This window comes from Rhizopus delemar, genomic scaffold, assembly GCF_000149305.1.
Source record: "Rhizopus delemar RA 99-880 supercont3.7 genomic scaffold, whole genome shotgun sequence".
Taxonomy (NCBI): Eukaryota; Fungi; Mucoromycota; class Mucoromycetes; order Mucorales; family Rhizopodaceae; genus Rhizopus; species Rhizopus delemar.
In genome coordinates, this window is record NW_027137833.1 from 407,582 (window position 1) to 433,239 (window position 25,658).

The following is a 25,658-nucleotide window of genomic DNA, read 5'->3' on the forward strand; positions in this document are numbered from 1 at the left end:
ATGAATTAATTTTTTTTTTCATTGAGTATAAAAGACAAAGAAGACAAGGTGACTAAAGTTTTCTTTACCAATCAGTAGGAAAATAATCTGTTAGCAGATTGCTAAGGCAACTGCAACAAATATATTTTCAGATGATGAAATCGGGTATTCGGATGATCTTTCGTCTTTTGATTATAACGCGCCCTGGTGTAAAGCACCTTTCTGATCTCTCTCTACTGCTGTTATTAATAATTTATAAAAATGAAAAAAACATGTCAATTTGCAGAAAGAAGGATGAAATAAAAAAACCTTTTGCTTGTTTTTGCTTTTCTCGGGACGGAATTCTAATTTTAAATCGTTTTTGATTTCTCTTTTCATCCACTTTAATTTACTTGTAGCTTCACTATTCGTGTGTTGCATATTTCTTGTTAATGAAAACGTTTTTCTTTTTTTATTTTCGTTTTCTTTCTTTTCTTTAACAAATTTTATGGGAAATCAAGCATCGCGTTTAGATCCGTGTGAATCCAGTCAAAATAGGATGAACAATGATCCTTGTTTAGACAACATGCGTCAATTACACAACACAGAAGATCCATTTAAGAGACAATACAGTTTACCTTGTATTGTTGACCATGATCATATAAAGCCCAGAAAACAATCTTCACCAGCTATTGTTGACGTTTCAAAAGGAAGAATAAAAAAGAAACTATTCAAGAGCAGCAATGATATACCTACGATGCATAACACCAATGCATCTTGTCCCACTGTTATTGTTCAACCTGAGCATTATATCACACAAGAATGGGACGATGATTACTATTCAACAATTCAAAATAGAAAGTATCATAAAGTGAATGGAAGTAACTATCTATTACCGTGTGATGAAGAAGAAGTCGATCGGCTGCACCTGCAACATTTTATGATACGTTTTGCTATTCAAGGGTACATTGCCTTTTATTATTAGTATTGCTTATTAACATTTTTCTCTAGAAACTATTTGGCTCCAGTACATGACCTACTTCGAAAAGGAAGTAAGGTATTAGATGTAGGCTGTGGTCCTGGTACGTGGTCGATGGAGATAGCAGGAGAATATCCTAAATCAACAGTGATTGGTATTGATATGACACCACTATTTCCTCGAGAGATTAAGCCATCCAATTGTGCCTTTTATCAATGTAATGTCTTGGATAAGTTGCCCTTTGATGACAATACATTTGACTATATCTTTATGCGGTATTTATATTAGTTTGTCTTTCTTTACAACTTTCTTATATTTTATACAGTTTTATGCATCAAGCAATAGATGCAGATCGATGGTCCAGTATATTGAAAGAAATTACTCGAATACTGAAGCCAGATGGTTGGATTGAGTGGGTTGAACCAGATAGTGAAATACATAGATCAGGGCCAATTACAAAGGAATTTAATCATCAAATGATTCAACTTATGGAACATCATCAGCAGGATCCATCACTCGGCAAATGTTTACAAGAAAAATTAAAAGACACAAATCAATTTGAAAATATATCCTCCATGTTTGTATCTTGTCCAGGCGGGAAGTGGGCAGGGCAGGTAATATGTAAATACTGCTTTATATTTAGTTGCTCACTTATTATGACGAGATAGCTTGGTCAATTAACAATACAATCCTGGAAAGCTTACTATCTAGCTCTTGCTCCTTTACTATGTCAACTGCAGGGTATCACTGAAAAAGAATACAGTGAAAAACTAAAGCAATGTTGGAGAGAAGCAGATGAGCATAAAACATTTGAAAATATACATTTTTGTTATGCTCAAAAGAAAAAACAACAATAGAAAGTAATCATGTACAATAGTAATAATAGTAATAATAAAATAATAATAACTTTTCTTAAACAAGATAAACAGATTTTTCACTGAAGGGTGCAGACCAAGGTGGAGGTGGATCTTGAAACATGCTAACTACTTCTTGCTCATATGGAAAGAACACGGATCTAATGACGGGTTGATTGAGTTGGCGGCTTTTCAAGGCATTAAATCGGTCATCAAGTTCAATATCAATAGCCTACACTCGTCATTAACAAGTTATATTTTTAAGAATAAAGTATTTTACATAGTTTGTGACGTAAGGATAGAATGATTGAAAGGGCCTTGTTATATCTGATCCATTCTTTGTAAACCTAAAGTTGATGCCTCGAATATTTTCTGTAGCATTCAATCGTGTACATGCTTCAAGTATTTTGTCTTCAAACTGACGATTCTGATTAGCTTTAAGTAAAAGTATCCTAATATCATTTTACCTTGAGTATACGCTTCTTGTTAAACCAAGCAAGTGAAAATAAAGTTAGTAACATAAAAGCAGGTAAACCAAATAAAATGTAAGAAATATGTAACTTGATCCAAACAAAATAAAAAACCATGGAAGCTGCCATCCATAAAATAAGCAACACGGTAATATAATAGGCTTTGGATGCTGGAAGTGGATATCGTTGAGCGACCTGGTTAAAAAGTTGAATGATGGCATGAAAATCGTGGGTAGTAAGCTATTAAAGAAGATTAAAATATGTGCATTGTTACATCTAGTGTATAATTTACATTATCTTGAAGTTCAAACGTATATTGTTCGTCAAACTTTTCTCTGTAATGAATTCGAACACTCTTCATTTTTATAAAAGTAGAAGAAAAAAGAAAAAAAATTTAAATGTATGGTTATTTTTAAGAAATGAAATTAAGTATATTGTTGGCCATAATTAAAAACATCACTTTATTATCAAATGCCATCCTCTTTATGTGAATGTGATAATACTCTATCTAAATTGTAAGCAGCTAAAAAAAAAAAGGGTATTTTTTTAGTATGTGCATTCTATGCATTTCGTTATTGTATGTACATTACCACTGATAAAGGATAAATGTGTAAAAGCTTGAGGGAAATTACCCAGTAACTCACCGGATCGTGCAATCTCTTCTGAAAACAGCCCGAGATGATTGCCGTATCCAAGCATTTTTTCAAACATGACAACAGCCCTTGTCAATAACCGCTTATCGTATTTACCTGCCCTTGTCAATGCTTCCACTAACCAAAATGTACACATTGAAAAGGCACCTTCTAAACCACCTACACCATCATCAGTTGTCAAGAAATTGTACCTAAACACCAAATCATTTGCCACAAGCCCACCCTTTTCAGGAGGCAGAAGGACACGCTTGATTGTGTTGAGTAAACGAGGATCAGAAGGAGAAGAGAAAAAGACGAGAGGCATGATTAAGGTACTAGCATCCAAAGCGTCAGGAGATTCAATACTCATTGTAAACATTTGAAGCTCTTTGTTAAAGCAGCGTGATTGAACCAATTCATATATTTCGTCTCTTGTTTCCATCCATTTGTTTCTGTCTGGACAAGGAAATACTCTTTTCTCTGCCAAGCGAAGTGCTAAAAATGGAAAACGTTAAAGAAGATACCATTGTAATATTATTTTTTATACCTCTGTCAATAGCAACCCAACACATAACAAGCGAATAAGTAAAATGCTGCTTTCTACCTCTTACTTCCCAAATTGACATGTCTGGTTGATACCAATTGGCACATACATAGTTTGTTAGTTTTCGAACAGAGCACCACATATCATAAGAAATAGGTGATCCATGCTTATTGTAAAGATAAATACCATCCATAAGCTCTCCATAGATATCAAGCTGCAAGTGGTCATAGGCACCATTACCAACCCTTACTGGTTTCGATCCGCAGTATCCATCTAAATGAGTAAACTCTATCTCATCAAGTCTTTTCACGCCATCTATACTATACATAATATTTAATGAACCATCTTCGTTCTAATCATAATCTTAGTCATTGTTTATAAACACACACACACTCTACTTTTTTTTACCAAGTCATTACAGCGTTCCTCAATATACTTCATAAACTGCCCTGCTTCTTTTGTGAAACCTAGTCTGAGAAATGCATAAATGGTAAATGAAGAATCACGAACCCATGCATAACGATAATCCCAATTACGAGGTCCACCAATAGCTAGATAAGTTATACCATTAGCAATTATACAGTTAGTATAGTTATCACTATACCTTCTGGAAGACCAAATGTAGGAGAAGCAACAACAGCCCCAGTCTAAAAGAAATAAAAAAAAATGAATGACATAATGATGATAAGAAGAGTGTTATTTACTGGTTCATAAGTTAGTAATTTCAATGCTAAAGCGCTTCTCAGCACATTTTCCCTCCAACGTCCTTTATAAGTGCTTTCTGCTACCCAATTCAACCAAAACCCACTCGTTTGTCTAAAAAGTGCATCTAAAAGGCTGAGTGTCAACGGAGGATCCACTGCGGCCCTTAGTTTTCTATCAATAGGTGAATCCGCAGAAGGCACATTGGGCACCTCGCGAAAGATAAATTCAATTTCCTGAGTCTCTTGAAGATCAAATTCGACCCAAACACCTGGTCCCTTATGTTCACTCTTTTCATCCACCACAAGGTTTAATCGAGGACATTCAAATTCACCACATCTTACCAAATGACGAAGATCCATCGTGAACGTATTACTAGTGAACACGACACGATTGGGAGCTGTATAATAATGAAGGTCTCGATCACCGTATACCTTGGCTTCATATCCAACAACTTCTTCGTGTTCCTTAGATACGCTTTCTTTGATAACCTGGGTTGTATGCTCATCTAGACCATAATTAAATGCAGGGTAACACTCCATCCTAAACTTGACTGAGCCACGAATGACAGAGACCTTACGTATGATCCAAGGCAAGAGAGGTTTGGTGGACTTATTTTGTCCTTGAAGGGGCACGTGCATATAGTCTGTGATTTTGGCCACACCTTCATCAGAAAGGAAACGTGTGGTGAGAATGTTGCTATTGGGTAAATACATTTGTTTGCTACTGCTATAAGTTGTGCGTGGATTGACGGAGAAATGACCACCCTTGTCGTTATCGAGCACACGACAAAAGATAGAAGGAGAGTCGAACTTGGGATAACAGAAAAAATCGATGGAGGAATCAGTACCGACGAGAGCCACGGTTCGCATGTTGCCAATAATACCATAGTTTTCAATAGGTAAATAACCTCTCTTTCTGTGGCCGAAAGTGGTGTTTTCTAGGTTGAGTTCACTAAAGTGTTCAGGATTGATGCTTTGACGTCGCGTATCGGCTACATAGCGAACGCCCTGAGGCAGTTGTTCACCAGATTCTCCTCTTGCTTCGATTTCAGATTCTAGCTCAAGTCCATAAGAACGGTCTCTAACAGCTTCAAAAGACATATTTTTTTTAAAAAAAAAATACAACGAAAAAGAAGGGACAGAATTTTTATACTAAATGACAAATTCTTTGGATAAATTAATTATGCCCTGTGTATGCATACATGCGTGTGTGAAAAAAAAAAATTTATTGTAACTATTTATATAAACAAGGCAAAACCTTCCCACTACATTCACCAAATCCGATATGATACTGGCTATTTTCACATTGACCCGTAATCTTTACTTCATCTCCATCCTCTAAAAAGACGCGTTCAATACCATTTTCAAATTGAATTTTATCTCTTCCACTCCATGTTATTTCTAAAAGTGAACCAAAAGAACCCTTTTCCTAAATAATAATTTAATATGATTCCAAAAAGCTCTTTTAAGAAACTTACTGGGCCAGAGATAGTGCCTGTGGCTCCCATGTCACCAGATCGCATGTTACAACCGTTTACTGTGTGATGAGCCAATTGTTGTGTGATGGACCAATACATATGTTTAAGATTAGACACAGCCACAGTCTCAAATTTAGACGCTCCGGCAGCTAATGAAAAACAAACGGTTTAAATACAAATACACAGAAAGAGATAGATACTTGCGTTTAATTTGAACTTGAAGATTGACATCATAAGCAGAAGGCTCTTCTTCTTTAAGGTAGGGTAAAGGTTCGGGCGACGCTTGAGAAGGACCTTGGACAAGAAAAGGCTCAAGTGCATCCAATGTAACAATCCAAGGTGAAATGGTTGTACCGAAGCTTTTACCTAAAAATGGACCAAGAGGGACATACTCCCAAGCTTGAATATCACGGGCTACAGGACTGTTAGATAAATGAAATCTCTAAATGTAAATAGTTTATGTTTACCACTCCAATCATTAACTAAAACAAGTCCAAAAATATGATCCTTCGCATCCTTGATATCTATTCTTTCTCCAAGTTTATTTCCTGTACCAACAAACCATCCCTATTCAAAACGGTTTAGTTGTCTTTTTTTCTTTATAATACATGTACGTGATGCCACATTACCACTTCTAATTCAATATCTAATCTTACAGATGGACCAAACACAGGAGCCTTAGCATCCTTGGCTGGAAGGCGTTGTCCGGCAGGTCGACGAATATCTGTTCCAGAAACAACAACTGAAGACGCACGACCGTGATAACCAACGGGTATGTGAAGCCAATTGGGTTGAAGCGCGTTATCTTTTCCTCGAAACATAATACCGACATTTGTAGCATGTTCGCGAGAACAATAAAAATCAGTATAATCCCTATTATAAATTGAGTATATCGTTTATGCTTTCTGTCCTTATTCTTACCCAATTTTAGCAGGCAGGTGCATTTTTACAGAAGAAAGAGGGATAAGAGCTTTTTTTAAAAGTTCGGTATCATCTCTTAACTTGGATTCATTTTTGGATAATAAGTTCTGAATCCTCAAACGTGTTTCTTTCCATACAGGACGACCCAAAGACATGAACGTATTTAAAGATGGCTATTCATAAAAGTATGAATTGGCATAATGCTCTCTATTATTTCTTCTTAACATCTCTTACCTCACCAAATACTTGAACAGGATTCTCGAAACCAGTAATATCATTTAATAAACCAGACTTGGCAATTTCTAATAAATCGAGAGCATAATCTCCAATGGCTGTAGCTGCGTGTGGCTCTTGCTATGCTTTGATTTTAACTACTTTGTCTTCTTTTCCTTTTCTTTTTTTATGGTTACCTTTTCGGCAGTTGAGATAATACCAAATGGTATGTTTTGAATTGGAAAATCAGAATCTTTAGATACTTTAATAAAAGTTTCAATGGCCATAGTGTGTCAAAAAGGGGGAAAAAAAAAAGAAAAGATAAAGGATAGGATTGTTTATATCATTGAAAGAGCTGGTCAGCTGACCGTGGTATAGTAAGGAACTATCCGTGTAACCAGGAATTAGGACACTATATGCGGATCTACTCTAAAGTAGTAAGCTTGTTTAGAGTATTAAATGAACAATCTACAATTAAAGATATACTCTCAACAAATAGACTTACAAAAACTTAAATTTCTTTTTTTACAAAAAGTTGAAAGAGCTTTTATCTCTGATTTGAAGAATCGGCCAAAAGGAGTTTGGGAGGTCTTTAAAAACACTGATCCTGAGAAAAAAAATTGATGTTTTGACTCTTTAAAGAAGATACAGTCTATCCAGTTTCAATTGGCCACTTTACCAAAAAAAACTGGTCGAGATTTTAAAATTAATTGGGTTACTTTTTCGAAGCTAATTTGCTCACCTTCTTAAAGCCAATTTGGCCACTTTTTTTTAAATTGGCTGGACAATGGACACTGAAATTATTTTTTATCATAAAAATAGGAGAGGGGATGTCTTTGACAAACACAGCAATGAAGCAAACAATTACGATAAGATTCGCTCATTTCGTCTAAAGGAAATAACGGGTTTTAATAAAAAAAATACACATGTTGAGTTGCAAGCATTTGAAGAACCTGATGTTGATATGGCTGAAGTAAAGCGAAAAAAGAAAGAGACATTGAGTATAATTTATACAGAGAGGGGTCGGCTGGCCTATTTTTACTTCTTGAATCAAAAAGATATGAAGCCCACAGCCGCAAACATTAACCACTACACTGCACGAAAATAGGAACAACAATACAAGAGACCTTGATACATATGAGCCTCATAAAAAATAAACCGTGCACCAACCCGCCCTAAAAGTAGATTGGATGACCAAAATAAAGAGCATCCAATCTGCTTTTCTGACGAGAACCAAAAAGCAACCATCCAAGACGCTGTAGATGGTTTGACTAAGAGAAAGGCTTGAAATAAAAAAGCTCAGAGTGGCAGAGCTCATGGAAAATGAATGCAGCCTTTCAGTAAAGAGAGTCTCTCATCATCCCGCTGCAAGAAATAGTGAATTTCAGCTTAAAGAAGGTGCTGTCTAGGTAAAGGAGGAGTGGACTCAGAAGGGAATGAAATTGTGTTTTCCTAGATGAATTGGGATTTAATATCAACATGTCCTGCGAAAAAGTCTGGTCTAGATGTGATAAACCTGCTATTGTTGTCACTTCTTTACCAAAGGCTATTTCGCACACTGTATTAGGGGCTATGCCTTCTGTTGACGTTGTAAATGTAACTATGAGGAAGCCTGGAAACCTTAAAAAAGAAAAGTAATCAGGGCAACTAAACTTGAGGCGTCTGGAGTTATGATAGCATCAATCAATAACCCAGTTGCCCTATTCTGACCGTTACTTTTTGCCATATTTTCCTCTTCTATTGAAGCTGATAGTTTTAATTTACCCCATTTATATCGCCAAAGGTCTTTCTTCACGTCAAAAACAGTAATGAAAGCTTTGTTAAAATAGTCAATGATAAATGTGTATTCGTTTTATCCTACCAAAATATCTTTAGGTCTATTTCTATGTAGTTTTACCAAGTGTAAGTACTTTTTCAATGTATAACTCGCATCTTCTTTTTGAGTAATCTTTTAGCTTTTTTTTTTTCGTTTGTTTTTGACTTTGTCCCATTTGAACCACGTAAGATAACTTTTGAGTATTACATACTTTTTTTCGTCTTTGACGCGTATCCACGGATGTTTTTTTTTTCTCTCTGTTCTTCTGATTCCGAGATTATCACAATTAGTGATCCATTGATCGCTTGTATATTAAGTTGTCGGAAAGAACTAAGATATCCAACTTTTCAGAATTAAATGAACTAAAATTGCTCAAGCAATGAAGATTACAAAACTCCGATTTTTTGGACTGCGCAGCGACATAGAAATAAAAATTTCCATCTGCACAAAAAAAAACAGTTTTATTTTATACATATTTTTTTAATGGCTGAATCAATTTCAATTGAAGAAACAAAGTAAAACGGATATTTGAATTGATTTCTTAAATACTAAAATTTTTTTGTAGTGCTTTGCGTGAAAAGCTGGGGCTTCCTCCATTGGCTGCTCAAGATTCCGATGACGAAGTAGTAGACCCCGAAAAAGAAGCTTATGATAATTACCAAAAAATGAAACAAGAACAAGAAAAAGCCAAGAGAGCAGAAGAAATCAAAAAAAATATTGAAAAGTAAAAAGAAGAAAAAAAAAAAGATTATTGTATGCAAAGAGAAATATTTATCCATTTATAAATAATAGATCTCAAAATCGTAAAAGGAATTTATCAAAACTTCAAGGTAAAGGTCTAGGCGAAGCAAGCGATGATGAGGATGACAGTGCACTTAATTGGGTTAAAAAAAGTAGAACTCGTGAAAGAGACTTGGCAGCACGACGAGCTCGCGAGATTGAAGAAATGGATAATACATTCCAATCTGGTCAATACGATGCCTCTCACCTCAGTGGACTGAAAGTAGGACATTCATTATCTGAATTTGATGAAGTTGGAGAAACTATCTTGACCTTGAAGGATCGAAGCATTTTAGATGAACAAGATGAAGATGCTGATGAATTGACCAATGTCAATATTGAAGACAAGGAGCGTGTAAAGAAAAACTTGGAGGCCAAAAAGAAAAAGCCTGGATATAACCCCTATGATGACGATCAATTTAATGGAAGTAAACAGAGCATTTTGCCACAGTACGAAGAAGAGGAAGGCATTGAGGGTTTTGTCATTGGTGCTTCTGGTACAGTGTCTTCTAAAGATAAAGACCAAGCCGAAAATCAAAAGACAGTTTCCGAAAAGCTGAAAGAACAAACGCTATCATACACTAAGATGCAAGAAATAAAAGATTACTACACTCAAGAAGAAATAGAAGCCACATTCAAGAAGCCTAAATCAAAAAAAAAGAAAATGAGAAGAAAGACCAAAGAAGAGAATGAGGATTTCAGTGCTGCCGCTGCTTCCGCTAATACAACTTCTGAAAGTAGACCTGCTAGAGTACGCAACCATGAAGAAGATGCTAACTTTGTGGATGATGATGACCTTCAAGAAGCTCTATCGCGTGCCAGAAGAGTAGCCAATAAGCAAAAAAACAAGTTAATAAAGAAAATGACACCAGAAGAAATTGCAAAGCAGATTAAAGAAGAGGAAGCTAATCAAATGAAAACCGAGGAAGACGATGAAAGTGGCGGACTTGTTTTGTCAGAAACATCTGAATTTGTCGGTTCACTTGGTATAAATATACCATCATTCATTAACAATGAACCAAAACCTCAACAAGTTAAAAAAGAACCTGAAACTCCAACAATCAAGGAAGAGCCAGTATATGAAGAAATAAAACAAGAAGAAACATATATTAAACAAGAGCCAGAAAATATGGATGTAATTACCGTTCAAGAAGAAGAAACGGATGAACCCATGCCAGATATCAAGGAAGAACCGACATATGAAGATGTAAAAGAGGAACCTATTATTGAAGAGCCTTTGGTTAGTGGTGGTCTTGCAGCCACATTAGCATTACTTAATCAAAAAGGTATAAAAAAGTGTAGTAAAAAAAAAGGAAGATAACTAATTAGAAAAATTAATATATAGGAATGATTGCAAAGCCTACTGAAGAACAAATTAAGCGTGATAAAATTGCAGCAGAGCAAATTCGATGGCAGAACGAGCAAAGAAAGAAAGAGCATCGTCGTGCATTAGAGGAACAAAAAGAAAAGGAGCGTCGTAGAGATCATGGACGAGGAAGAGATCATGACCGCGATAGAATGAGAGAACTTGAGCGTGAAAGAGAAAGAGAACGTGAGAGAGAAGAAGCACAAAGAATGAAAGAGTTTGAATTGGCCATGCAAAACTATAAACCTGAAGTTAACCTGGAATACACAGATAACAAAGGCCGTGTCCTAAAGACAGCTGAGGTATAGACGTGTTTTTTTTTTTGTCTTCTTATCAAATATTAATTGATTATATTATAGGCCTTTAGATTTATGTCACACCAGTTCCATGGTAAGACATCTGGCAAGACCAAGACAGAGAAGAGAATGAGAAAGATTGAAGAAGAACGTAGATTGAATATGATGAGCAGTACAGATACTCCACTTAATTTAGCAGGCGCTTTGCTTGAAAGACAGCAGCGAACTGGTAGTGCACACGTTGTTCTTAGTGTAGGAAATAGAGGTGTTGTACCTCCTACAATGACTTCAAGCAGTGAAAAGCAAAAGCCTGCAAAGAAACAATAAAGAAGTGTTACTATATTTAATCAATGTTTTGTTTCTATACTTTATAGAAAAAAAAAAGGCTTTAGATTATTTATTGATTAAAAAAATACAAGTATGAAATAAGGTTTGAGGTTTTTTTGTATGTAAAAACAAATGGAAGCATATAACAAAATTTTGAAAAAATACAAGTAGCAACAAGAGGAAAGAAAAGGAAAGGGAATGAATGATAATTATGATTCTTGAGAGGGTTGGCTAATGGTATTAATTACTTTTTCTAATGATGTGCGCCACAGTGTTTGTTCTTCTATACTTCGAGTTCTAAAAATATGGCGCTGTCTGACAGGACCTAAAGCCATTTGAGGGGGTAAACTACCATTTGAGAAATACATGGGTGCTACTGTATCTATATTTGTGTCAGCGATGATCAGTTCAAAGCCGAAAACCTCAGGTTTTAATGTTGATGCAGTGTCGGCAGATTTTTTTCCAATCCTAAACAAGGGTTTCTTGACTTCACACATCTTTGAAGCAATTAATGGACGTATTCCTCGAACCTCCGCGCCACGAAGATTTAGATTTCCTTTATAAACTAATTTACGAAGGCCATCCTTTCTGTCTTTTTGCTTTCTACAGTAGATAAGGTAATCTGAAAAAAGATAATAGGTTCTTACATCAGATACAGATGTGAGGTCATCTAGATCAACTTTAATGAGTTCAGCATGAAGTATAAGTCTTCTGTCTAGTGTCACGTTCACTGGACAATTTTGGATAGTTCTTGATGCTTCAAGCACCATTAAATGTGCTTGGCAACTCTTTTTTCTATTTTTTGATAAAAATATCAGCAAATTGATTCAGTCTAATGCAGTGTATGTTACCTTTCAGACCATTCGTTATCTAATGCTTTAAATTTTTCAGCCATCTGTCCAAGAAAAACATAATCAGGGTTTGAATGTTCACTATAGTTTTTTAATTGTTGTAAAAATTTGGAATAATGAGATATACGATTCACTGGTATTTGAAGATAATGCTCTATATCTGCTATTTTCAATGAAGACTGTCTCTGTTTATTGACATTTATTTTTGTCTGTGAAAGGATTATGAGCATTAAAATATTGAAAAAAAAAAATAAAATAAAATAAACTTGCCTCTAGGAATTTTGTAAAAGATGGCAATCCATAAAGAATGCTCAATACCACAACGAATTCGGCGTGCTGTTCAAAAAATATTTCGTATGTGTCGAGGCACTTGTACTAGAATAATAAAAATGAAATATTAGTTATTTGTAAATAAATTAGTAAAACATACAAAATCATTAAAAATATCTGATATCAATTGAGTTGGACCCCACATTTGAAATCTATAAATATATTTTAATGAATGTAATTTTACTTATTGCGTTTTTAATTGTTAACCTGTCAGTTATTTCTTTTAAAAATTTGGTATGTATCACTGATAGTTCATGAAGACTTTGAAATAATGCATTAAGCGTCTTTTTTGCAGGTGTTGATTTAAGCTTTAAAGTGACATCTTTATCTTCTGTTGCGTCTAACCAAACTTGCATTCGGGTCGCATAAGTCTCTTGAAAATCATAAAATTCATTCAAATAACTCGTTTCAGATTGTATTATTTGATTTACGGTTTGCCGTTTATATGCAACATGTCTTGCTACATCAAGGACTTGTTTATCTTTTCTTGATAAAACACACTGTGAGTTATTGTTTGAATTAAGCGGCAGATAAACACATTACCACTTAAAATGGGCTCATATCCTTCTTCTTCTTCAAACATATCACACACATTATCAATAACTAAAAGATCTTCGACTACCTGGTTGTAATATTTCTGATTGTCGATTAGTGTTGTATCCACACAACTAATAAAGTGAACATTCATGGATAAACTTGGATACTACAGAATTATAGTCTAACCAGATCTCTATTAATAAACGTGAGAATTCTGCAATAGCCAATCTTGCCCTGTTGTCCTACCAGCGTTCTAAAAGACTATATCGGAACCTGATTACAACAACGGCAGTTCAATCCTATTCTATAATTATCATTAGATCAATAGTTTAATTACTTCATTGTCCCTTGATTCGTCAAGTAGACAGCGGCTATTGATTATCCACTATCCTTCCTTATATTCCATATCATTCTTTTAACCGATCAATTGAAATAGCGGTAAAGACCCAGACATTCAAAAAGTATAAATACCCTCAATATTTTTATTAATAAAGTCATATATAATCTTTAGTTTCACAACTATCGTCTTTTTGTAGTTTTTGTCTTCTATTTCATATTTGGCAAAACAATTAGGAATGACATGCTGTATGGATCCGAGACGGTTGATGCATTTGATGAAGACGTACTTATAGAAAACGGTCTACTTTTACTCGATGTGCTTGCACGGATTGACAAAGGAGGTGTTGTTTGACTATATACAGACATACGTTGATTTTCTTTGTCCATTGTTTAATATAAGAAAGAAAAGTGAAATAAAGTGAAACAAACAATAGATTTGTTCTATTTTTGAAATATAGAAAGTTGTTTGTGATACAACAGATTCTATTTCCTAATAAAGTTAAAATCTCATGTGGGTAAGTTGATATTTCAAACTAAATAAGTATTGAACAATTAATATTATTAACCTCAGGGCAACCACTTATCTTTGCAGAGTATAAAGATAAATGATGTTTTAGTAATAATGATAATATTTTAGGAGTATATAGTACTTAACTTGTTTAGTCACAAAGATTTCTGTAAATGCATGTGCTACAAACATAGTAAATCTTGTTATTCAAGCAAAGATCAATAATAATAACAACTATAATAAAAAGAACACGAATTATTTTCATGTTAATATGTCATCATCAATGTTATGAAAGCACTAAAGACTTCTTTTTCAGCAAGTACACTACTCGTAAACAAAGGCTTTGTTCTATATTCGATTCAAGAAGAATTGCAAATAAACAAGATTAATAAAAGTGATGAACTTTTTTCTTGTACTACGTTTTACATGGCCTGCTTTTTTTAAATTAAATACGATTAACAGAAATTTTTTATTTAAGAAAAAATAAAATGACCAATGAGCACATAGCATCTTCATGCTGTATTGCCCGGGTCAGATCGCAGTGAAAATGAATGAAAAACCCTTTTGGGATTAAAGGGAAAATGTAAAAGTATTATGTATGGGGATGATACTGAACTATCTGAAAATTTTCGCTGAATGTAACGAACACGTTCGACAAAGGGTTCACCAAGATGATTTGAAGCTTCAGGGAACTTAGAGTGAGCTAAGTAGTCCATTTCGAGTAAGATTGCACATATGGAAGGCCAACGAATGAGCCAGGTATCGATGGATTGTCGTACTTTCCTGGTAGAGAGTGTTGGTGGTAAGAGGTTCAAAAGATAGGAAAATGGATCGTCAATAGATTTGGGCATCTGGAGGCAGTTGTGCATATCTAAACATGAAAAACTATGCTAGCGTGAAAAAAGTTCATTTGGATGGAAGGGGCAGGCTTGGGGTTTACCAAGAGGTAACCAGCCAAGTCGCCATCGCACACAACAGGACCGTTCATTTCTTGTCATTGGTATCCGAAGAATAGGGTCGACAATTAGATCATTACGGCAGTGGGACAGAAGTTTAGCATACTTTGCTTGGAGCTTCGAGCGGTGGTTGTCAATCAAGAATTGTCTTCGTTTTCTAATGAAATTATTATGAGACATAGTTTCGGGATGCTCATTGCTGATTGATGTCCATAAAGGTGATTTGGATAGTTGGGACCATTTCGAGATACGTTGTGATTTTATGTATGGTAGCAATTTTGTTACTAATGCATCGTCTGATAGGGAGGAGGCTCTGAAAAGAAATTGTGCTTGAAGTATGGAAATACGAACCTTCAAGTTTGGTAAATTTGCTAAGTGTAGCATTACCTTGGTAGAGGTGAAGGATCGTCCACCAAAAATTTGATGAATGCAATGGTTTTGGCGATTTTCGAGAGATTGAACTTCTCGTAGATTGAAGGTTGTAATTGCTAGACCATATTCCAGTTTTGGCCGGACTATCTGGGCATAGAAACGTGCTGAAAGAAGGTAATTAAGCCCATTTTTGTGGACAACAAGGGTAATAAGTTGCCTTATCGTTCCAAGTGCTTTGTTAATGTTTTGTTGTAAAAGTGCTGAGTTGTCAACAATACCACCGGGTTTTATAGGAACACCAAGGTACGGGAAATAATCTGTGTTGGGTAGTTCACTATTGTAAAGATAGTATTTTTGACGTGTAGGGCTGGGATCAACAATGACGTGCTTTTTAGGGTTCCATCGATAACCTAAAGAAAGGCTGTGTTCTTCGCATTTGGAAAGGAGGGATTGCATTGAATCAGCATCAGCAATAAGAACTACGTCGTCTGCATATAGTAGGCAGTTTAGCTTTGGAGTGACAATGAGGGGATCATTAAAATCTGTGTCGATGAGAGGTGCTGGCCGTAGGAAATTTGGAAGGCTATTGATATAGACCGAGTATAAGTAAGGTGATAATACAGACCCTTGCAGGATGCTAGTTTTTGGAGGAAAACGGGAGGATTTATGGTTACTAAGAATCACTTCGATCGAAACCTCTTCAAACAGATTGTAGAAGAGGGCTAGCAAAGGTGTTGGTACGCTTGAAGAGAGTTCATTCCAGATATGTTACGATCAACTGTATCATAGGCTGATTTAATATCCAGAAAGCCTAGCACTGAATTGTAATATAAATGTTTGCGATAATATAACTGACATAGTTCTGTTAAACAGAGCACTTGATCAAGTGACCCCCTAGACTCACGGAAGCCTCCTTGGGCGACATCCAGTGTAGGACCTGTGCTGAGCAGTTCAGGTTGTATACATTTTTCTAGAATTTTACGGAAAACTGAGGTCAAGCTGATTGGTCGGTAATTGCTCGGATCAGATGGATCACCTTTTTTATGAATTGGAACTATCTGGCTAATGCGCCATAATTGAGGTGTATATAACTATTGCCAGCATAACTGAAAGAGATAAAGGAAAATCGGAGATATGTTATCTAAAAGTGGTAGAATCATCTCGCTGGTGATGTGGTCGATGCCAGGTGCCTTTTTTCGTGGGAGGTCTAAGATTACTGATTTAATTTCATCCAAGTTAAACGGGCAATTCGTTAAAGCGAAACACTCTTGAGATGATTGATATGTAGATAAGCAAGGAAGGATCGAGATATGTTCACTTCGCGGACAATTAGTATCTGATAGTGTCTGCTTTAGATGGTCTGCCATTAAGTCGGCAGCTTTTTGAGGTCCGTCTATAGTAGAGAAAACAGGTCTAAGTAATCGATTTTTCCGTATCCGCGAAAACTTAGTTATAGCCTTTGTGTATTCACCTTTCTTCATTTTATCACAGAACAGTTGCCATGTTTCTTTTCTCCGCTGGAAGATCAACTTTCGTAGTTTCGCTTTGGTTTCTTGATGAAGTAACCAGTATTTGAGACAGTTAAGACCGTTTGTCTTTCTCCATTTCCGATAATAAAGCTCTTTCATTTCGAATGTTTCCATCATTTCTGTAGTCCAAAACTCTTTTGAACGTAGAGTGACCGAGTTTGTCTCTTGTGTACCAAAGACAGTGTCAAGTGATTTATAGAGAGCGTCAAGTAACGAGGTGTTGATACGTTCGATATACCTTTGAGCTTCAATTTTCTGGAGTGGAAGAGAGGACAATGGTGGCAGAATAAGATTCAAATGTTCCTTGAAAACCTGCTGGTAGGTTTCCCTCATCTTCTCTTTTCTAAGCTTTTTGATGTTCCAAATTTTTCGAGAGTCAGATACTGGGTCTATGTTATTAGGGGTAAATGATGGCATTTGAAAAGAAAAAGTTAAAAGCTTATGAGTTGATTCTAGTGAAAGATCATCTCTAACAGTTAACGTCGGAGAAGCCAAATCTATACTACTCAAAAAGTAGTCGACAATACTGTGTCCAGAGTAACTATAGGAAGTAGGTATAACATAGGCAATCCGTTGATTCCAGTTAATGAGTCCGTTAGATTGAATCCAGCTGTGAATGATTCTTCCTTTGTGATTCACTCTAGTATCGCCTGAGTACTTGCCCATTCTAGCATTGAAATCTCCACAAAAAAATAGTTGCTGTTGTGGTGTTATAGCTAAGAGGTAATAGTTCTAAAATTTCAGATAGGTCATTATCAACTAGATTGGGAGGGATGTAAAGACAGTGTATCAACAGTTTAGCAGATATGACTACGGATAGAGTATACTTAGCTAATGTTGGATTTTCATGTTGGATATGGTAAATATGTTGTTTAAAAGTAGGATTTATCAAAAGGGCAATACCAAGATGACCACGGTTTCTATGGTGAGTTGAATTAATTGGTTGACCGTAAGTATGAAACTGTCTCCATGTAGTGAGATATTTGTTTGGTGGCAGAAGCCAAGTTTCTGTAATGAAAAGGAGTGGAGAGTCTTCAGCAATCTGTAGTATAGGATATATAGCTTGCTTTGGGAGCCCAGTAGCATTAAATAATGTTACTGACAGTTTGGCCATTAATGTAGAATGTTGTTAGGGTTTGCTGCGTTGGTTGTCGTGTCTTCAGAAAAATTGTCCAAGATATCCTTGTCCATATCGAAGACATCCTCTGATCGTCTATAGCGTGAGTTGTTAAGTTGGTCAATGAAGGACTTGGTTAACCACTTTTGCTGATAAAATTAGTATGCTACTGCAAACTTTACTGGTTCGCGGATATGGAGAACAGCATGCTGAAGGCGTTGTTGTTGGATTTCACATGCTTTGGAAGTTCGTTCTTGTTATGTAAGGTCCTTATACTGTGGATCTTTGAGAGTAGCAGCGTTCCAGGGGTCAAAATTGTTAGCAAAGTGGACCCGTTTAGCTTCAAGTAATTGTTTGAATTCGGCAACATAGTCATTATGGATGAGAAGAGCAGCAACATTGCGGTCTGGATAATGGATATCTAGTACACGTGCATTGTTGGCGCCTATATTGCGTAGGTAGGAGCAAAGTTTACCGAAGGGGACACGGGCTTTAGTAGAGACGTAGAGGTATTGGAATCCTTGATTAGTGGAAGGTGGTTGGAAGAAACGAGCAGCCGTCTCTTCCTTACGAACTCGATTTTGTTGACGGTTGAGGTACATGGATTGCTTTAATGCAGCTATTTGGAGGGATTGTGTCAAGGGGCCTGAGTGATTGAAACATCAAGGTTTTGAGAATTTGCTCCATAGAGTGGAGGGAACTCAGTGGTAGCAAAAGCTTGTGAGCTATTATTTTCTTGAGTGGAAGCTTGAAGAGCCGCAAGTTTAGCAAGTTGTTCGCGGGCTTGGTTCAATTCAGCTGTAAGTCGTTCAACTTGTTTGGTAAGTTGGCTGATTTGTTCGTCGCGTGGGTCACGGGAGTTGAGTTCTTGAAAATTTGTAGAAGATTCGGTGACTTGCTGAGAGTTCTCATTTATATCGCTAATACCACAGAGTACTTGGTAGACTTCATACGCTGTAGATTGTCTCTTGCATGACTTGCACACAAAGACTGGTTGAGTTGGGTCTTGAATAGAGTACCCATGCTTAATGAAATGGCTCAGTGCTTTGCATAAAGGACACTCAAAGTGTCGGTTGACATTTTCAAATGTGAGCAGAAGCTCCTCAAGCTGCTCAGAACTTAAAGAAGGTTGATGGCTTTTCCTATAAGGACCACGCTTCTTTGTCATTTCAGTTATAGAAGTGTTTGAAATATTGAATTAATGTTAAAAGATGTCAATTGAATCGCTTTCCAAGTAAGGCAAAAATTATAGAAGTGCGAAATAGTCTCCTTTCAATTAAATGCAGTGATTTGCATTTAAAAATTAAGGTTTTCTAAAATAGAAATCAAAATTTATATTTAGCCAATCAAGAATTTCTTAGAGTGTTCAAGCGTTTTGCCGACCAATCAAATTATTTTAACTCAACCAAAGCTTCCCAGTATTATTCTATTTTTTAGTAATCAATCAAAATAAAATGCCTAAAATATTATAGTAGATTGAATGATAGGAAGTAATTAGTTTATTATTATAATATAATAATATTTATATATTCTCCATGTTCATACACTTTGCGAAAAATTTTTGGGAGCGTCGAATTTATCCTCTACAATTTTTGATCTAATTCTTCACGTGCTTCACTTTCTTTTTGTATCTTACGTTGCTTCTCTTTCATGTATAGTTTCTGTCGTATTTGAAGAAGGTTATAAGAATACAAATACTCGGGTATGAAGAGATTAGGGTTCTAGCTATTCAGCACATGCTCTACAAAACACGAAGAGAGTTTAATAATATTCGTTGAGCGACACTTTAGTATAGTTTTGAGTAGCAATACTCATATACAGAAAGGTGTTAGAGTATTACTATATATTAATACATCTGTATTGATATAAAAACAAGACGGTATTCGCTACATAGCTACGATTCACCTTTTAATGAAAATGATATCAGCTATGTTACTGGATTTCTTTCTCAACGTCGGTACTAGTGAAATAGTACAGTAGAAATACATGTTTCTAGAGTTATCAAGGAATACATACAATGTCTTGCAAATTTTTAGAATCACTTTCTTTAATGATTGGGTAGCATCATCACTTGCGAGTGTTTTCTTGTTGTAACAAGAAAATGCCAAGTGTAGTGTATCATTGCTTTAATATCTTTGATAACCTCTCTTGCTCTTTTTATTCAGTATGATAATCTTATGCACTTTTTTAACCCCACCAACACTTCATGCATATTTTTTATCTACAATATAGACAATGATCTTATCTCCATAGCCAGTTTCATAATACATATCTTTTTATTTGATATAGCTTTTCATAAACATTAGAAATAGCTTAAATATATACAAATTTTTATTGTTCTTTAAAATAAAGGTTACTTGGTTCTGGTGGCGGTGGGGTTTTTGTCGTGCGAGGAGGGTTCCACGAACCACGAATCCAAGTTTGCTTTGTAGACATTTCATCATCAATGTGTCGAGGAGCTGGACGTTTCGTGGACTTTTGTTGACCACGGGATGATGCGAGATGATTTTCGTAGGTATTATAGATTTCAATACATCGATCTCTAAAACACATTAAATTGAATGCAAGTTCAATATATTTTTCAAGTGAGTTCAATGAAGCATCGACCACTGAATGATAATGTTGTGTTCCAATATACAGACCATTGTCTCGAAGTTCAAGTTTAATAAAATAAATCTCCATACCACATATCTGCAGTGAATCAACATTATCAATGTGACAGCCATCCAAAATAAATCTATCGACAATGGCTTTGCTTTCAATTAAAACCTTGCATCGATCAGAACTAAACTTCACACTTCCTGGATTCTCTTCAGCTACCTCAGCAACTCCAACTTCATTCTCGACGTTGTATCTCTGCTTTATACTGTCATGTATAATACGAAGATCGACTTTGAGCACTATATCGCCAATCGTGTCATGTAGCGTTAAATGCGTATCGCCCCATTTCAAGCGTAAACCACTGAAGTAAAATAATCGTTGTGTAATCGGCCCCCAAAACTTCACGATGTAATCCCATTCTGAAGAGTTCACAGTATCCGAGAATAAACCCGGTTCATGCTTAACTGCCATCAGAATCTGCAACATAACATGTATACAAAAAGAAATATCCTTTTTTCTAACGTCAATTTCAGGATCGTTTTGTTCCATCAACGTTTTAGTCTGAACGTAAAGGGCTTTCAAGTTTTCATCAGAAGTCTTGGCTGGGTTATAGGCTTTAAATATAGGCTTTAATATTTCGCTAATATATGCGTATTCTGTAGAGACGTATTCCTTTGGTTTATTTGTACGTTTGAGATGCAACCATTGTCTATTGTTGAAAAGAGTTGACTGTGCGTCGGGATATTTATAGCTAAGGTCGAGAATCGAATTCAAACCAAGTGACACGATTGCTTTTCTATTGGAATCTAGGTCATGATACTCTTTACGTAAAGTGCAAGCTTTTGTTTTTATTACAGAACCGACTGATTCTTCTTTTTCTGGTACAAAATGCTTGTCACGTTCAACTATTCTAACTGCACTTGATTCACCGAGTTGCTGTTTGATCTTCAATTTTTTTTTCATTGAATTGAGCTCCTTTGTTCCTTCATATTGAACATTAACGAAAAAATACTCTTTAGCTAAATCCTTGCACTGTTCTCTTTCACCATCAGACGCGTTTGTTTTAGTATTCTCCTTATCGTTGCTCATTTTGTGTTGATCAAGTTGTAACAAAGTATTTAATTTTTTTTTTATACATATTTAGAGCGTCACAATTTGTAACCTACTGCTAAAAAAGTCTTCCCATAACCTTTTGCTTCACTTTTACTTTTACTTGTATTTTTTTTCTTATGCTTTATTTTATTTTTATTTTCAAATAAAAACATACTATATTGGTTATCTCTGAAAAAGTCCCTTCACTCAAGACATCTGCTCTGACTAATTGAAACTACAAAAGTCTTATTTTAACAAATTATTATCACAAATTTTATAAAGTTGCTTGTGATAAAATAACATAAAACATCTTTTACAAATTTCTCTTGATTACAAGTTCATATCTAAAAATCTTAAAAGTACAATAGAATTGAGCTACATATTATCTAAGCTATTCGTTTTTAATAAAGTTTACTACATCTTTCATCTTTTACTGTTCTTATTATAAACGGTCCGGTCTCTAGATAAATTTCAAACTCTTATAAAGTACAACTAAAATAATAAAAAGTGTGATGTAACAAGTGTCTCTAATCTTGATGTGTTTGATATAATTTTGCATAACAGTAATTCGAGTATCATGGTGATCATAGACAAAGCGCCAATGAAAGTACTATATAGTGTGAACAGTTTTAAGAATTTTTTTGATATGATCCAGGAGAATGTGTCGTAAAAACATTAACCAGAAAATGAGAGATTGGGTATCAAAATAATGCTCCCAAAGTGGTTTTTTCGAGGGTACATAGACATGAGTAATATCATCGGCAAGTGCTGATACCTAGTACACCACACTGAACACATGAAGAACAGAACTTCATATCCTCATACACCGGTCAATGCAATCAGATAATGATATTACTATGTCTATACCACACAATCCAAATGCATAAGATTCCTTTTTGCTGTCATTACTGCCCACTTAGTCGACTTCTAAAGCACTCGTAAGCAGACTCAGTTGTTCTGTTCAACCGGAAGTAGACCACACTAAAGCATGACAAAGGAACCAAATGCTATATCAGCAGAGACAGTTTCAAGTGTTTCTCTCGAATAAACAAAAAAAAAATTATTAACAGAAATCTATTTACACTGTGTGTGTGAACAACTTACCAATCATTCCTTATAGTACAAGCCAGCAATAGACATGAGTAATATCATCGGCAAGTGCTGATACCTAGTACACCACACTGAACACATGAAGAACAGAACTTCATATCCTCATACACCGGTCAATGCAATCAGATAATGATATTACTATGTCTATACCACACAATCCAAATGCATAAGATTCCTTTTTGCTGTCATTACTGCCCACTTAGTCGACTTCTAAAGCACTCGTAAGCAGACTCAGTTGTTCTGTTCAACCGGAAGTAGACCACACTAAAGCATGACAAAGGAACCAAATGCTATATCAGCAGAGGCACAACCAAAGGTTTCTTATCACTAAAAAAAAAATATGTAAATATGTTATACATAGATATTTAGCAATCTATTTAAACAAGTATGTGTAAACTGTTTTACCAAGCATTTACAATAAATACTAAAATAAGTTACATAACTTAATATTACTATCTCGTGTAGGGAATTAAATATTTAGTAAACCCAGTTTAGAACACTCTCCAAAACTATTACAGTCTTCTAAAAAAAAATAAGTAAGCTGCATTTTTTATTTTTTGTTTATTTGCTAATTCACTCACGATTTTATAGGAATCACTATGGGATTTGCGTACTATTGCATTCTTTTACAGTTTTGAAAATAAAATGAGTGAGAGAAGTGTTGGTTAAAAGAAAAAGTAATGTGTAGCGCTGCAAACGCAAAAAATAATAACTCAAAATCATGACATCACCGAGTGACGACATTTTATTTATTTATTTTTTCGATTTACTTATACCCTCGCACTTTAAAAGGTGTTTTAATTTTTTTAACATTCAGCTGTCAAAGCCACCGCCCTGAAAAGCTCAAACACAAAAATCGAAGATCATATTTTTATGCATTCCCTTATATTAGCCCCAAAAATGACGAAAGCAAAAATTAAAATTAAGTCACATTAGCCCCCCTCCCCTCAAAAAATCAATTTATAAGCTGTAAATTACTTTAATTTTAAGAATTGCTTGACCTTTGAGTTTCCATTCTTTTAGATCTATCACGAGAATCTATATCGTCTCTAATAGCTCTAAGTCTCTTACTTATATCTGTCAAGGATTCATAGTCGTTGATTGCATTAATACTTCTTTTTAAATGGCGTAAAGAGTCTAATTCCAACTTTATATCTCGCTTTAGAATAGATGTAGCATTGATGTTCGAGTCATTCTCGGCAGTAGGAGCCAGAAGCTCGTTTTCAGGGATAGGTGATGCACCTAATTCAGAAGGTAATGTCTCCATTCTGGATACATTTTCAACTTGGATACTGGTGTGTCTCCAGTAAAAACATATGTTTACATGCTCTTGAATTAAACTTGAAATAACAGCAAGAACAAGAAGCAATGTTTCCAGCTTCATTAATTTGAACAGTATACATAATGTCTTCTTGACTAAAGGATTCAACATTATATGTTGTTTCGCTTTCTTTTGTAATCATCTCTTTCATCCTATCGTCTGGAATAGCAGCAGCAATCATTTCTCTTTTCCTTCTATTTCTTGTTTCTGGTCCCATTTTCCCTACTTCGGAACTGACTCTTGCTTCTTCAAGTTTCATATCATTTTCAACTTCATTTACTAATATAAATATAAGACGATCCAAACGTCTGTTCTTAATTCTTTTGAGATACACTGACTTTAGCTGCTTATGCCAGCTTTCAATGTAGTTGTTTGTGCGCATATTCTGATGTTCTTCGATAACATAAGCTGCAGACCATCGTTTATATCCATCCAAAGCAAGCCATTTATCTTCAAAGTATTCAACAAATTGAGGCTGCTGTGCAGTCCATTTTTCTCTAAACGTCCTTACTTTTTCTACTACAATTGCACAAGTAGTTTCATACATAATCGACTGTAAGTCGCTCATGATGTTGCCACGTACTACTTTTGCATTGCTGTGTTCGGGACTATTCTTGACTTTAGTTGCTAAATTTCTACTCCAACATTGAGCAACATGGAACAAGCACAGTTGAATTCTGCAATTTCCACCAAAAGTAGCTCGAATTGCATCAGATTCAGGAATACTGCAATCAATGGTAATCTGTTCTGGACTCATTGCACAGTTGTTCTTCAAAAATCGCAGCCAGTTCAACACTGGAGTTACGGATTGATCGTTGGTTATCATATATCCAACAGGAACTCCTTTTCCAGTATCAGGATGTCTTACTACTAAGCTGTACAAAACCTCACTGCTTCTTGAAGATATACCAAAAGTTGAATCTAGATAGAAACTTTTTGATACTTCCATAATACTCATTTGCCATGGAGAAATAATCCCATAATAGAATGTGTTTCCCATGGAATAAGAAAGAACTTTATAGTTGATTGCAGCAAGCTTTTCTTCCCAAACTTTGAGGGATTCAAATTCGTTTTCTTTGAACTTGAACATGTCCTTTGCAACAGACAACCAGATGTTGTAAAAGTCGTCGTAATGAAACAGTTTGTCTCGCTCTTCAGCACCCTCATCTATTTCTTGAAGCAAACAAGATCTAATTTCTCTTCTTGAAAACCCATATTGCAAAAAAGCCTTTATTTTCCTTCTAAGGGCGTCTGAAAGTGACATGAACTTTAAATCCGCGTAAGATCCAGGAACATGGCTGTGCATGTTTTTTCGTTCAAAAATGACAAACTCAGGGTTTGAATGGTAGCAAGTTACCATGATACACGTAGGACATCCAATCTTTTTGGATTCTTTTTGAATAGGTCGATGGTTTCCACTTGCTTTAGATACATAGACATTTGGTCCACGATGGCAAGTGTATTTCTTACTCCATAATATTGTTTTGTTACGACCAACTGAAGAAGATTCAGTAGCATTGGAGCTCACAATTTCTTTAATTTTAAACCCTTTATTTGTCCAGTGTGCACAGGTAGAATCTTCTAATTTTTTGAGTTCAACCTCCCAAATAGCTTTGTCAACTTTCATTGTTTGAAATCGGAAACATTTGCTGAATAA

At 35.4% G+C, this 25,658-nt stretch overlaps 11 protein-coding genes across 11 annotated transcripts; 3 read left to right on the forward strand and 8 right to left on the reverse strand.

The window, feature by feature from the left end:
• Window positions 1-544: 544 nt before the first annotated feature.
• Window positions 545-1,282, forward strand: RO3G_09355 (uncharacterized protein; the record flags this gene model as incomplete). Its single annotated transcript, XM_067663940.1, has 3 exons — window positions 545-921; window positions 970-1,154; window positions 1,263-1,282. The coding sequence occupies 3 exons, from the start codon at window positions 545-547 to the stop codon at window positions 1,280-1,282; spliced, it is 582 nt and encodes a 193-aa protein (XP_067520041.1).
• Window positions 1,283-1,849: 567 nt separating this feature from the next.
• On the reverse strand, window positions 1,850-5,242 carry RO3G_09356 (uncharacterized protein; the record flags this gene model as incomplete). Its single annotated transcript, XM_067663941.1, has 10 exons — window positions 1,850-2,023; window positions 2,072-2,128; window positions 2,259-2,501; window positions 2,554-2,616; window positions 2,765-2,784; window positions 2,894-3,388; window positions 3,498-3,789; window positions 3,846-3,988; window positions 4,042-4,084; window positions 4,142-5,242. 10 exons carry the CDS (start codon window positions 5,240-5,242, stop codon window positions 1,850-1,852), a joined length of 2,631 nt encoding a protein of 876 aa, XP_067520042.1.
• Window positions 5,243-5,375: 133 nt separating this feature from the next.
• Window positions 5,376-6,695, reverse strand: RO3G_09357 (fumarylacetoacetase; the record flags this gene model as incomplete). Its single annotated transcript, XM_067663942.1, has 6 exons — window positions 5,376-5,570; window positions 5,620-5,768; window positions 5,824-6,033; window positions 6,087-6,186; window positions 6,249-6,492; window positions 6,541-6,695. The coding sequence occupies 6 exons, from the start codon at window positions 6,693-6,695 to the stop codon at window positions 5,376-5,378; spliced, it is 1,053 nt and encodes a 350-aa protein (XP_067520043.1).
• A 1,537-nt stretch (window positions 6,696-8,232) lies between these two features.
• RO3G_09358 (uncharacterized protein) lies at window positions 8,233-8,644 on the forward strand (the record flags this gene model as incomplete). The annotated part of the gene is made up of 2 exons (XM_067663943.1): window positions 8,233-8,387; window positions 8,629-8,644. The coding sequence occupies 2 exons, from the start codon at window positions 8,233-8,235 to the stop codon at window positions 8,642-8,644; spliced, it is 171 nt and encodes a 56-aa protein (XP_067520044.1).
• A 408-nt stretch (window positions 8,645-9,052) lies between these two features.
• RO3G_09359 (uncharacterized protein) lies at window positions 9,053-11,338 on the forward strand (the record flags this gene model as incomplete). The annotated part of the gene is made up of 5 exons (XM_067663944.1): window positions 9,053-9,084; window positions 9,135-9,293; window positions 9,362-10,635; window positions 10,695-11,017; window positions 11,075-11,338. The coding sequence occupies 5 exons, from the start codon at window positions 9,053-9,055 to the stop codon at window positions 11,336-11,338; spliced, it is 2,052 nt and encodes a 683-aa protein (XP_067520045.1).
• A 209-nt stretch (window positions 11,339-11,547) lies between these two features.
• RO3G_09360 (uncharacterized protein) lies at window positions 11,548-13,207 on the reverse strand (the record flags this gene model as incomplete). Its single annotated transcript, XM_067663945.1, has 6 exons — window positions 11,548-12,133; window positions 12,190-12,398; window positions 12,508-12,564; window positions 12,620-12,671; window positions 12,727-12,979; window positions 13,063-13,207. 6 exons carry the CDS (start codon window positions 13,205-13,207, stop codon window positions 11,548-11,550), a joined length of 1,302 nt encoding a protein of 433 aa, XP_067520046.1.
• Window positions 13,208-14,415: 1,208 nt separating this feature from the next.
• On the reverse strand, window positions 14,416-15,687 carry RO3G_09361 (uncharacterized protein; the record flags this gene model as incomplete). Its single annotated transcript, XM_067663946.1, has 2 exons — window positions 14,416-14,774; window positions 14,844-15,687. 2 exons carry the CDS (start codon window positions 15,685-15,687, stop codon window positions 14,416-14,418), a joined length of 1,203 nt encoding a protein of 400 aa, XP_067520047.1.
• Window positions 15,688-16,322: 635 nt separating this feature from the next.
• Window positions 16,323-17,426, reverse strand: RO3G_09362 (uncharacterized protein; the record flags this gene model as incomplete). Its single annotated transcript, XM_067663947.1, has 2 exons — window positions 16,323-17,149; window positions 17,264-17,426. 2 exons carry the CDS (start codon window positions 17,424-17,426, stop codon window positions 16,323-16,325), a joined length of 990 nt encoding a protein of 329 aa, XP_067520048.1.
• A 1,088-nt stretch (window positions 17,427-18,514) lies between these two features.
• On the reverse strand, window positions 18,515-19,045 carry RO3G_09363 (uncharacterized protein; the record flags this gene model as incomplete). The annotated part of the gene is made up of 1 exon (XM_067663948.1): window positions 18,515-19,045. One exon carries the CDS (start codon window positions 19,043-19,045, stop codon window positions 18,515-18,517), a length of 531 nt encoding a protein of 176 aa, XP_067520049.1.
• A 1,163-nt stretch (window positions 19,046-20,208) lies between these two features.
• RO3G_09364 (uncharacterized protein) lies at window positions 20,209-21,184 on the reverse strand (the record flags this gene model as incomplete). The annotated part of the gene is made up of 2 exons (XM_067663949.1): window positions 20,209-21,118; window positions 21,168-21,184. 2 exons carry the CDS (start codon window positions 21,182-21,184, stop codon window positions 20,209-20,211), a joined length of 927 nt encoding a protein of 308 aa, XP_067520050.1.
• Window positions 21,185-23,665: 2,481 nt separating this feature from the next.
• Window positions 23,666-25,628, reverse strand: RO3G_09365 (uncharacterized protein; the record flags this gene model as incomplete). The annotated part of the gene is made up of 2 exons (XM_067663950.1): window positions 23,666-23,922; window positions 24,005-25,628. The coding sequence occupies 2 exons, from the start codon at window positions 25,626-25,628 to the stop codon at window positions 23,666-23,668; spliced, it is 1,881 nt and encodes a 626-aa protein (XP_067520051.1).
• Window positions 25,629-25,658: the final 30 nt, after the last annotated feature.